Below are 13164 nucleotides of genomic sequence, written 5' to 3' on the forward strand. Positions count from 1 at the left end.
GCAGGGAGCGGGGGCAAAGCCCTCGCCCAGCCGCTCCCAGCCTCCGCTTGCCCCGGTGCCGGGTCCTGCTGCGCAAAGGCCCAGCGGCACCTGCCTGCTCTGCCTGAAACGCCCTGCTCCCCGTCTCTGGAACGGGCACTGGCTTTGGGGGCAGCTGCTCTTTGCTTGGGAAAGGCGGTCAGCGGTAACTGAAGCGACGTGCCTGGTTTTGAATCGGACGTGAAGCAGGCTTCCAAAGCCGGGCACGGAGCAGACGGAGAAGCTGCAGAACGACACCAGCTCCAGAGCCACCACGCTCACCACCCCACCGTCCACCTTAGGAGCACAAGCAAGCCTTCGCCGCCCCTGCCGCATCTCTTGGCGGGTTGCAGCTTCGCCAGCTGATCCCGCGTGCTCCTGGCCCCCAGAAGAGACCACGACTCGCTGCCGGAGGCATGTCACACGGGAGCGCAACCCCACGGGAGCCACGGCCTCCTCAGTCGGCATCGGTGGGCTGCGGTACAGGGAGGCGGACAAGGATCCAGTGGTCTCAGCCTGCTGGGCTGCCGGAGGTACTGCCACGGCCTCGGATAACCACAGCTCGGCCGCAGCCAGAGCGTCGTGAGCGAAATTGGGATCCCGGCTACCCAGGCGCGCAATCCGAGGCTCCACTCGCACTCTCCAAACTACTGTCTGCAGCCACGCTACAAAATTAAAAACCCAGTCAAAAGCAAAACGGGATAAACAACACAGAAATTGTAAATGAGCTGCGTTAAGGAAACTGCCGATGCCTAGCATACAGCTGCAAGAGACCCTTACATCGTGTAATAGCATCAGCGATCTTAACCCCATGCCTTTGCCTTACAGTACCAGCCAGCTTCAAAAGCGGTAACGCTGCAGGTGCCTGGATTTGCCCGCAGGGAGCCGGTGGAAGATTTGGGCCGAGAACCCAGTGTTACGCGTCGCCTTTCAAAGAAAGGCCAGTCGCACCGCTCGGGCTGTTCGGCAAAAGAAACTTGCGCTCTGTACCATACTTGGTTCCAGACTGTCGTACTTGTGAAGGAAAGTAATGACTGGTCAGTGGTGAGATATTCTGTATTTATTCTATAATTCAGCAATAACAGTAATTTTGCTGTTGTGAAAACACAATAACCAGACTGCAGAGAGAAGGAACGGCATTACAGACTTACTTAAACCTTCCGCTTACAGATATCCAGAACATATGAAGTAAGTTTCAGTTACTGAGTAAGCAAGAAGTTACACAAAGAGGCTTTTCTTTAATGCATCTCAGGTTTTCTTTGCTATTATTTTTCCTGGCTTTAATACTTTGATGCTAACACCTTTATTAAAAAAAAAAAAAAAAAAAAAAGTTTTTGCCGTGGTTGTTAACAGCACTCCGCAGTGTAAGGAACCATGCTGTCCTCTACAGAAAGATGCATTAAAGTCCTGTCCCATTAAACATCTCGACTAGGTTTTACACACAGAGAAAAAAATTAAAAACCAAGCAGAAAGACCTAAGGGGAGGATGGAGCAGATGAGATAAAAAAATGCTCTCTGTCGCAGTTTGTTTTTCCAGTACAGCTGTTTGCATGCACCACTGCTATCTTCTTTGTGGACTTCTGAAAAAGGATGATGGTCTTCATTAGCATCGGAGAGAGTTAGAAACAGGCTGTAACACAGGGAGGCATTGCGTTATAGTTAATGACTACATTCGATAGAGAATTGTTGCACATTAACTACTGCTAAGCTGCAGGGGAATTCCAGGAAAAACAGGTAAGCCAGCTGCAGAAATATCAGACACTTTAAAGTGCTGTAAGAATAAATGGAAATCGCCTGAAATAATTTCCACCAATTTTTCCTTGCAAAAGAATTAATCTGTGCATGCATAATGCTGACTGTATTTTACATTCATTCTTTTGCAGGCAAAAAAAAAAAAAAAAAAAAAAAAGGCAATGCCGTATCAGAATAATTTCAAAATTCACACATACAAGTCACTGTACAGGAAAAGCAAGTCTGCTTTTATAAATACACAAAGAAAAATTAAAGCCAGTTGTGGAGCGATTTCTGGAGCAGGTTGGTACATCACTTAGGAGGTTGGTAAGTCGTGTTTTCTTATTCAAATTCCCAAGAGGGCTGAGGCTGCCCCGGCCTGGCTCTGTGGTACGAAGCGTGCGTTAGGATGAACAGGCACGAGGCCAGTCCCTGCAGTACAGACCGAGTATTTCACCTATAGAAAAAGTTTCTCCCATTAGAAAGATCGTGTCCCCTGCCATGGACAAACTGTGTCTCCAGACTGCTTCCATCATAGCAAGGCGAAATTCACGGTGTCTCTTCTATGCTACGTTTATTTAAAAGCCTTATGAAAAAGTAGTCTTTATAAATAGTATAAAGAGGGAAACCGCAAGGCTTCAAAAGCCCAAAGCGTTCACTTGTCCATATAAAAACACAGACCATGCTTTAAAGAGAAGACATCAGGTCAAATCTTAGCTGTACCTAGGGTATGCTGTATATATAGGGTTTGCAAATACGTCATGTTTCTAGAAAAGTTTCCATGACGCACCAGTGGATAACTGGTTTTTCTCTTAAGATGCCCCCAGTTTCTGCTACCCTCCGCCACTGCTGCACGAGAGGTTCCAAGCGAGGTTAATTAGCAGCTGACTAGTCTTCTCCTAGCCGAAGGAAATATGCATAGACGTACTCTGTAATTCGCAGTTGCAATAGCAAGATCTTATACGCAACGCTTTAAGGAACTGTTAAAAAGTAGTTCTGAACCTGACAGCGTCCCTTTGGAGCGGGAATTCCCTTAACTCCGGCCCTGGGGATTACTGGCGTTTACTGGAGGAGCGTGTCCCGGCTCAGGAGTTGTTCTGGGTTTGTTTTTTGCTAGCAGGGCACAGCTCTTGCCGAGACTCGCTCTGGAGACGGAGCCCCCGGAGGCCGCAGCCAGACCAGCCCCCTGCCCAGGCTGGGTGGGCACGCTCCGCCGGCCCACCAGCGCCCGCCGCCTCCGGTGCTGGAAGCCCCACCGGGAGAGGCCGGGGCACCCCGCAACAATTCCTATGGCCTTGGCTCTCCCTGCCGGAGCCCGGTCCCCCCTCGCTGGCGTGCGGCCCTGTTTACACAGGACGCCGGATTGTTTTCCCCCAGCCGTTCGGCCGAGCAGAAGCGTGACCGTGCTGCTCCTCCACGTCAGCCCGCAGGACACAAGCGCGCTCTGGTGCTCTGTGGCCCCCGGCTCGCAAAGAGGGGCAGGCCGGCGGAAAGCGGACGGCCTGGACTCGCAGCGCTCCCGAGGGGCCCCCGCCAGCAGCCGCGGTCCCGCCGGCCGGGCGCGGGGCACCGGGCAAAGCGCAGCCGTGGTTCCGCCGGTGCTGCCCGCCGGGGCCGGGGCCGGGAGGCCGGTCCGTGAGGCGGGCCCGGCGAGAAGGCCGGCCGGCCGGGCGGGGGGCGGCGGCGGGCTCTCGCCAACCGTCCCAAGGGCCGCCGCCGCCTGCTCAGAGGCAGACGCGGGGCCCGGGGTAGGGCTCTCCCCCGCACCAGAAGTCGGCGGCCTGCGGGGTCTCCATCAGCCACACCTCCCGCGGCAGCCCGGGCGGCTCGGCGCCGGCCGGCGGCGGCGGCCCCTCCAGCAGGCGGTAGTAGTGGCAGTCCCGGCCGTGCTGGGGGTCGTAGGGCGGCGCCAGGATGTCGAGGAAGGCAGCGGGCCCGTCCACGGCGTCGATCTGGTGGAGGTTGTCGGTGTGCGGCGAGAGCAGGCAGGGCGGGGAGGCCGGCGTGTACTGCTGGCGGGAGCGGAACAGGGCGCGGTGGCAGGGCCCGCCGGCGGCGGCGGCGGCAGCGGCGGGGGGCGGCGGGGCGGCGGCGGCGGCGGGGGGCAGCGTGTCCATGCAGGCGATGCGCAGCGTGCCGTACAGCACCTTCAGCATGCCGTTCATGCCCGGGTGGTCGTGCAGCGGGATGCAGGCGCCGCTCCGCAGCAGGAACACGCCCATGCTGAAGCTCTCCGTCTCGCAGATGTGCATGTAGCTGACGGGCGGCACCGCGCCGGCCCACGGCAGCCCCCCGCCCGCCGCCGCCGCCGCCGCCGCCGGCCCCCGCGGGGCCAAGTGCAAGTCCTCGGCGCGCACCTCGTCCAGCAGCTGCTGCAGCCGGTGCAGGTTCTCCCCGAAGGCCGGCCCCGCCGGGCTGCGGAAGGTGATCCGCGCCTGCCGCGCCACCCGCTGGATCAGGGAGGCCATGTTGTCCCGGGGCATGGCGGCGCCCGGCCCGGCCCCGCCGCGCCCGGCCGCGGCAGGCGGTCCCCCCGCCGCCGCTTCCGCCTCCTCCCCCCGCCCCGCCGCGCAGGCGCCGCCGCGCCGCCGTGCACCACGGGGCCCGTAGTCCTGCCCGCCGCCGCCCCGCAGCCCTGCCGCTCCCCAGGGGCCCGGGGGGACGCGCAGCCGGGGGCGGCGGGACGGGGCGGCCCGGGGGCGGCGGCGGAGGGGGGAGGACTGGGGCTCCCAGCAGGGCCGGCGGAGGTGAGTGGCCGGCGGGGGCTGCGCCCGGCGGGGCGGGGAGCGGGGCGGCGGGGCCGGCCGGCGCCCGGAGGTGTGCGGCGGCAGCGCCTGCGGCCGCCATCTAAGATGGCGCCGCGGGGGGCGAGGCGAGGCCTGCGGGAGGGGGCCGCAGCCCCGGCCCCAGCGGCCAGGCGCCGAGGGGCGGCGGCGGGCGAGGCCGCCTGCCCGCCGGTTGCGGGGGCCCGGGCACAGGCAGAGGCACGGCCGCGCTGCCCCCGCTCCCCTGCCGGCGGGCCGGCGGTCTGGCCCGCCCGGGGCTGGGCGCAGCGCCCTGCCTGCCGGGGACGGGGAGCCGCAGTAACGAGCACAGTTCCCGCGCCGCCCGTACGTTCCCGCGTTTATGTTCGTAACGAAGACGGTTCCCGCGCCGCCCGCGCGGCTGCGGGGGGGCGAGGAGGAGGCGGGAGGAGCTTTGTACTTGGCTCGAGCTTAGCCGCGTAAAACCGCGCAGGGTCGCGCAAGTAGAGCGTCACGGACGTGTAACGGGGTGCCTAAACGGTTTGGTTTTGGTCGCTCGCTGCTCGTTGCGGCGAAGCCCTTTTGGCAAATCTATCAGCTTTCAACTTGCCTGCCGACACCGCCGCTCCCACTGGGGTACGGGACCGGGGTCTTGCTGTACGGCGTGCGCTGTCCCCCGTGCGTCTCCTTAGCGTCGCTTTTGAGCGTGATTGTATCTGAACTCATTATCTTTAACCACAGATGAACATCGAACGAGCACGTGGAGTTCCAGACGCTGATCCTCGGAGAATCCACGTGTGACACAAAGGACGGATAATCTTTTGGCTCGGTTGCAGCCCGGAGGAGCCTGCGGGTGGTTGTTTGGGGCTGATGTACAAAAAAGGGTACAGCACTTGTTCTGCCAGGGCGTTACACGCAACGTTTTATTTCATTTATATACACGTGGCAACGATCCTGTTACCCTCTCTCTAATATGCATGACTGCGCGTAGCAGATCACGCCTAGAAGGTATCGTGGTTTCGAAGCCAGACATTAACCTGTTAGCGATGGGATTTGTTAAACAAAGTTAGGCTCTGATCACAAAAGTATGCAGGCTCGCACCACCTTGAGTGCAATTATTTAAGCAGGTGTTCAGCACCGAAGTACCGTGGTAGGTCTAGGCCCAGCTGGGGTTAGGATTCTGAAAAACAGGCGACTGATAATACTCAATCAAGTAGGACTCCAGTGGCTGCAGCCCACCAGGTTAAAAAATTTCATTTAAAAACAAGGTAAACCAATGTGTTTTCTTGATTAGAGGCAAACTCAAGTCTTAAGGTATGCGTTAAATGTAAGTAAGATATATGTGGCCTTATAGTATTTTTACATATTATACACGAATCAGAAATATTGTACATGAACCAGAGATATAGATGTTGCGGGCCTGTGATGGCCCGGTAGAAGACAAAATACTGATACTGTAAACAAAGACCGGTGCCTTGAATCTCTCTTCCCAAACCTATTTCCCTCCCTCTATAAATAAGTTTGGTGCGCAGGACGCAAATTTAGGTCATGGCATTATTGCTTCCTCTTCGTAGAGGAGGATGTTCATTCGAGTTGCTGCTTTCGAGTTCTACCTGCAGCTACAAAGCCTTGCACTCTTCAGCTGTTTCATGTTCACACGCCGATGTTTTAAGTCATTTCTCTCTCCAGTGCCAGTGTTGGGAGCACGGGGTGAAGATCAGGTGAGCGTTTCTATACCTGGCAGGAGCAGGACTGCCTGGCGGGATGCTGAGGATGAGAGGGGAAACGTCTTGAGTTGAGAGGTAGAGGCTTTAATGGCCTGTGAGCTTTTCTGTATCGGAGTGGACCGCTGAGGACACCGACAGCCTCGCTGCTGCTGCCTTGATTGGCAACTGGCATTTTGTCAGAAGCCAAGGGATTTGGAAGGGTCCATGTTCAGCGTGCTCTTCTATTCAGTCCCCTTCTGCAGGGGCAGTCAATTTAATCGTGGAGGTGCGGACTGGAATTTTTGGCAGTTATCGTTACCAGTGATAATGATAAATTATCTCTCTATAGGCTTAAGCTATCCAGTTGTGTCCTGCCTCAGCAATTACATTTTATGCTTGCAAGTGATTGCTAGAATGCTCACTTTTGAACACACTGGTTCTTTTTCTATGCGGCACAAAAATAAACTGTTTTGTGGAAACAGAAATGCTTGGTATCAGTAGGACGTTGTGCGCTTGGAGTAACATGCAGTTGTAAGAAAGATCGGGATGGAAAACCAGGATCCCGAGTTCTGATCTTAGCCTGATCTTGACTCGCTGGGTGGCATTAGGTGAATTACTTGACCCTTTTAGTGCTTATCACTCTGTAAACCATGAATCACACGTCCTGTGTACAAGGATGTTTATTAAGATTTTAAGAACATCTTTATGGAAACGTTCCCGGTGCCATGTTACGTTGGTGATAAGGTTTATATTTTGCATAACTGATCACCTTATGATCCTCAGTGGTTTTTAACTACTGTATTGATTTCAATTTCTAACAGATACAGACAAAAATATGTCCTTGGCACTTAACGTTCCAGTTAAATGCTATATCACACCCACATTTTTCAGTGCAGTAATATTAAAAAAAACCCAAATAACAAAACCCAACCTCAAAAGAAAAGCAAGCTGTCCTGCCCACTGACAATTAAACTGACATGCTTTTTCTTCTGAAAGGCCGTATTCTCAGCTGGCCTCTACCATCTTGAGTGCACGTGAAGAAAAAAAAAAAAAACATCACGGTGTAGTTGCTTGGCTGGGCTTTGAGACTGCTTTGTGTCGGTGATGCAATGACCAAAGTTCAGCCCAGTGGTTTTATGATACAACCAGTATGAGGGAGGTCAGGTTCAGGTTACGGTTTTGGTCTCTTGCTGTGTTTGTTTTTTTTTTTCCCCACACACAGAAAGAGAATGTGTTGAGAAGTGTTACAGCTATTTTCTCCTGCCCAACCCTCCCCCTCCTTCTAGGCTCCTCTCCTTTCTACCTGAACTCTTCTGTGGGAATGAGAGTTTTTCAGCTTCTCGCTTCTTTGTTGCTGTTTTACAGTTCCCCCCAAGTTTGTGAAATATCCCTTGCTCGTTTTCACTTTCATCTAGGGGTTGCTTCCCAGATTCTCTTAATTTGGTTTGAGAAGTTAGAATTACCCGTAACCATCAGGTCAAACAACAGTCTTGAAGGGATGAAAATGACAGCCGCCTGCTTAGAAGGTCAGTTGTTAGCTGTAATTAAAGGTTGTGTCGATGCTAGAAGATTTCACAAGGTGTACAACTTGGACAAGCAGTACAGAAACCATCCTCCGTTAAAATGTTGCCAACGGCTGCAGATGTGTGTTTACATAGGACAAAAAAATAAGAATCTGTGTCAAAGAACACCTTTTTTGCACTGTTCCTGCCACCGGTTCTGCAAGGGTATATGTTTTTTTTTTTTTCATAGCTACCACCAAACAACATGTCTGTAATATTTGCTGGCTCTCCAGTAATGGCTTACGTAAAAGAAAGTTGGCTATCAGTTATTCATCAGAGAATTTATATATCCGTAGAAACACAGAGGAGTGCTAGATATAACTGTACTGAAATCAAAAGGGGAATTAGGTTCATATATATACCAAGCTTCAAACAGATCTATGTAACATTAAGACTCCCACCCACCTTTTTACCACTTCTTTACCGACACACATCCTGTATTCCATTAACCACGTAATTCACCCCTTGCTGCACTCTTCATGTGTTGTAGCCTCTCTGTTAAATGCACTAGTTCTATATAAAGCACATCATTAATGAGTTTTATTGACAGTTTGCTACTGAACAGCCTAGAGCAGGAGTTGGAGTGACTCAGAGGAGGAAAGGCTGTGCAGCATGCAACTCCCCGTGCATGAATTGGCAGAGATCTGATCTTCTCGTTCTGAGCTTAGCTCCACAGATTTCCACTGGTGCAAATCAGATCCGTGCTGACGTCTCTGACGCCGCCCAGGTTAGGCTGTGGTGATGGGTGCTGTGAGTTAGTCGTGGCCTTATTCCTTCTGAACTCTCTGACTGTCTAGGACCAGTCCTGGCTGCGAGGAAGACGACGTTCACTTGCATGGTGTCACTCTTAGCCACTGCGGCTGCAGAGCTGCGAGATACTTTCGCCAGTTGTATGCAGCCGTGACCAAAAGAAAGAGAGAGAGAGGGAGAAATCCCTTAATGGCTGTGGAAAGAGTTATTACTTGACATTTCTAAGTTTTTCATGTATCTTTAATGTTTTCTAAAGGTAATCTGATTATATAATCTGGGAAAAATATGACCTTTATGTCTAAAACTTAAAAATACATTCAAGAATATTGTTGAAGTGTCCACAATCCTGGGTGCTCAGATACGGTCAGGAAGGTAAAAAAAGATTTTTTTAATAATTACTGAGATGAAGGAAACCCACAGCTCAATTTGCAAGTGTAATTCTGAGTCCGCAAAAAGCTGTATTGTCACTCTTTCTTATTACTGGCATAACTTTGAAAATAAAATATCAACAGGAATGCGTATGGATACTGTGTTATGAAGAATGTAATTAGAAACAAACGGGAATCGTTGATTAAACTGGTTAATCTTATAATGCACAGAACACCGTAATTTGGACCATCACTTTTAGTCTTTTACCTGACAGCAGAAGAGACGCAGTTAAAGATGTGGTCTGTTTACTTGTGATTTCTTCCCTGCGTATCTTTATCTCTGGCTGTATTAAAATCATTTTATATTTATTTTACATAAGTGCATCCAAAAGCAGCAAAATGCATAGAAGTCATTTATCATTTTATTGATGTAGCTTACTGTTAATTTAAATGCTGACACTACCTGTTGGGAAAATTGAAATCTGTTTCCTGGGATAGTTGGTACGGAATGAACGGCACACGTGGCTGTAGTCCCGATGCTTTATGAGCACGAGGGGTTTGTCTCCTCCCTGGCAGGTCCCGGCTAGCGGTGCAGTGGGGCACCCTGAGTCCATCCCGCTGTGGCGGGGACCGCGCCAGGCAGTTCCCTGGGCTCGGAGCATGGCGCTCTCCACCATTTTTGAAACCGCTTCCCTGTAGGTCCTTTGAATTCTGTCACCGTCACTGGCTGCCAGACCCGTAAGGCCCCTCCGGCCTCTATTACATCAGTGCCGAACTCCACTTGGTGGTTTTTTTTTTTCCTCTCTCTGTTACTTTTTCAGAGAATCCCGAGGGTCCTGTTTGGTTGCTCAGTGAGAGAGCGGAGGGTGGGAGAAAGCTTGCAAGGTCACCTCTGTTTGGAAGCAGCTCCCTTGGCCTTCAGCCCTCCCCATAGCAGCTGGCTTTCAAATGGCAAGAGAAGGTTTTGCTGATACGACCCAGGGGAAGGGCCCGCTTAGCGTACAAAGACTCTGCAGAGTCCTCGTGGTCAGGCAGCGGTGAGAAAAGCTGCTCCCTTGCGGGGAAAGCCGTATGTTTCTCTGCACGTCTGTTCTCCCATTATCTCTGATTCAGTGCCATATTTACTTTCGCCTGCTTTGAGATAGGTGCGGTATATAAGCGCTTTTGTACTAGGGTAGGGTGTGATCCTGCTCTGTTGGAGAGTTGGAAGTAGGTAGCTTACTAACTGGGGTCCCAGAGGGTGTGAGGTGTGGGTCTGCCACTGCTTGGGCTACGCTAAGTAGTGATCACACACCAACTTCTAGGCCACCTTACTAGCCAGGTCTAAAGTAATCCTATTTCTGTGGCTTAAAGAGTTACTGCTGTGCAGCTGAGTCACTGTAACCCGCTTGGTGCTCACTCATAGCCTTCCCTCACTGCCAAAAATGCTTTAGCACAGGCTATCTTTAAGCTAAGCCTTTCTATTTCACAATCACGAGTGAGGACTCGTTATGGTCGTCACACAGGTGATAAGCAGTAACGCATGAAGCCATAGTAACTTGGTTGCCTTTGGTTATACGGGTAACACATTATTTTAAGAATCTCTTTCCAGCAAGAGAGAGAACTTTTTAATTTCTTAACGATTTGGGGTCAAATTTATCCCTGGGTTAATCCATAGTGCTAAATTTAAGAAGGAAAGAGTAAGTAATTTTTAAGTAATAGTCAAGGAACATTTTTCTATTTCAAATAAATAGCATACATTTTTTCATGGAAAGACTTAGTGTTCAGCAGAAAAAGAGGTGAATGGTAAAATTCAGTAGGTAAGGTGTTCAGTGGGACAGGGAAATTTCTTTCAATGTTTTCAGGTGTTTGTAGTGTTTAGGCTAATCGGTAAATCCAGTAAAATCCTTCTTTGGCCCATAGGTAAAGGGTCCGTATTAAACTCGAGGCCTCTGGGAGGAGGACGTAAATTTTATGCAAGTGTGTGAACAAGGGAGGTGGACTGCGAAGAAAAAGGCCAGGACCCACAGGACTGTTAGAGCCGCCCACGCAGCGGTGTTGATCTCTCTTTGAGCTGCGGTTATCAACCAGGATTTGACTACTTCCAAGACAAAAGTCTTAAACTACAAGAACATCAGTTAGAAAATGTTGGCGATTAGTTCGTAGAGGAAAACGGCGAGGGAAAAGAGAAGGAAGGAGGAGATGCCAGCGTGGATGAACGAGGTCAGGAGGACGTTCCAGAGAAGCAGCACGCGGAGGTGAGCTGGTATTTGGATGTGCAGGGAATGAGGCAAGGAGGCAACAGGGCGGTCTGGTTCCGTGACACACAGCTGCAGGATGAACAGCTGTTAAAGGGAACATACAAAGGCATTTGGAAAACCAGTGCTATGCGTAGGCTAGGTTTCGAAGTCTGGATTGAAATGATGATATCAAAATTTTAGTTTCTTTAAAAATGAAGAAGGTAGTTTTAATGGTGTGTTCGAGGACAAAGTGAAAAGTCACAAGTTTGGAAATGACAAATGCTTGCCAGAGCTATAAACATGACCTTCACTGGTTGTGCTCTAGTACTCAGAGTATTTACATGACCACATGCTCTTTTTCAGTTAGAATAATATACTTGTCAGTAACATACCACTTCTGCACTATGCTACAGCGTGCATAGGTATATCTTCAGATGGTTGAGGAAAAAACCCAAATGTTACCAAGGTATAAAGGGAAATTAGTTCAGATATTTAGTATCTAGATTTTACTTTTGCATTTCACAGCATGGTAGCAAAAGCGTGGCAGATTTTTCTTGGAAAATTAGGATGCATTCCAGCAGAAACTGATGCAGAGACTCAGCTTTTTCCTGAAAAACAGCTTCCGCTACTCCCCATAGCTAAGTATTTAGATCTTGCAGGATCAGGGCCTAACAAGCCACACATCCTCCGTACTCTTTTTTTTTTTCCTCCAGGAAAACAAAACTCTCCATGTCTCCATGTTAAAATGATTGGAAATTGAACTTAGGGGGATCTAGCATGTGATTACTTTTTTTAGACAGGATTTTCTTCGTAGCTGAATTGGACTGAGTCTTTTTTTTCTCCCAAACCAGATGGTAAGTGATTCAGTACTTTTAGCAGTAGAAAAATGATTTGTTTTCTTTCCTCAGTAGTTGGTGTGAATGTACTTTTCTTTATCTATTTACATATTATGTAAACACATTTTGCCAGCATTTATGTACATAGTTTACAGTCCTAATCCTGCAGAAAGCCCTGTATAGGCAAGGCCTTGCACGCAGGAGGAGTTGACCTTGCTTACAGAGAGCTGTTTGCGTGGAACTCCTGGCAGGGTTGTAACTGTATTTGTATTTTTATGTATAGACTTAAATTTATGCCGCTGTACGAGGACGCCAACAGAACCGTAAGTCCACAAAACAGTTGAATAACTTTGTGCGCTTTGCTTTTTTTTTACCTAACAAAGTCTCTGGGGATGCCCTTGATCGCTTCTGCTGTCTTCCTGTGGCAGGCTGTAGTCCTTGTGACTTCTGCGTTAAAGCTAAAAACCTTGTCCTTTTTACAGAGCGTCGGGGCGAGTTCTTCCTGGTGTGCAGGGGGAGCGAGGGCCTCAGTCGTGTGACCTTTTGGACTTGTCCTGATGCTACTAGGGGGACTTTGGAAGGGATTCCAGTAACGGTGAGAAATATTCGGGAGAGTATTAAAAAAAAAACCTTCTTTCACATGTGTATCTGATTTCTCAAGGTTATCTGCATCTGTGTTTGTGTGTGTATATACAATGTTAAAACTGAATGCTAAATGCAGCGTTGTTCCTTGGTTTGTGCTGAATAAAATATACACGTAAACCATGTATGTGCCGTGTCAGCATATGGGTATTTGAGGCAGAATGGAAGGATCTGAAGCTGATACTACATTACAGGGAAATAGTATGTTATAGTGTCCAGCCACTGATTCCTTATACAAGAAGGTTCAAGCAAGGTTGCCCAAGCAGCCTTACAGTTGTCCTTTCCAAGCAGTTAAGAGCTGTTTTGTAAATTTGACGTGCTTTTCCCCTAGCTTTGTCTGAGAATTAAAACCTTGAATGCATAGAGTCATCCTGCTGCTTTACTGAGATGATAATACTCTACTTCAAAAACAGCAGCCAGTTTCTCTGTCTACAAATCTGGCTGTACGCAGTTGGAATGGGATTATCGGATTCTCTTCTTGGTTCTCACCTCGTCTACGCACGCTTCAGCTGAGTCACTGGGGGTTTGCGCACAGAGGAGCTGGCCCCTTGCCTTGTCTTCCAGGTTTACCAGAGAGTTGAAACCCAG

General features: G+C 50.3%; 1 protein-coding gene across 1 annotated transcript; it reads right to left on the bottom strand.

Annotated features, from left to right (window-relative positions):
- Nucleotides 1-1063: 1063 nt before the first annotated feature.
- ADO (2-aminoethanethiol dioxygenase) lies at nt 1064-4336 on the bottom strand. Its single transcript, XM_087767818.1, has one exon. The coding sequence runs from the start codon at nt 4230-4232 to the stop codon at nt 3474-3476; it is 759 nt and encodes a 252-aa protein (XP_087623944.1). The 5' UTR covers nt 4233-4336; the 3' UTR covers nt 1064-3473.
- Nucleotides 4337-13164: the final 8828 nt, after the last annotated feature.

Source organism: Nipponia nippon, unplaced genomic scaffold (genome assembly GCF_047370975.1).
Source record: "Nipponia nippon isolate SJK-2023a ecotype South Korea unplaced genomic scaffold, ASM4737097v1 scaffold_3, whole genome shotgun sequence".
NCBI classification, from domain to species: Eukaryota; Metazoa; Chordata; class Aves; order Pelecaniformes; family Threskiornithidae; genus Nipponia; species Nipponia nippon.

Coding starts and splice junctions, on each gene's coding strand:
- ADO (XM_087767818.1), bottom strand. CDS start 4,232: ATGCCCCGGGACAACATGGCCTCCCTGATCCAGCGGGTGGCGCGGCAG.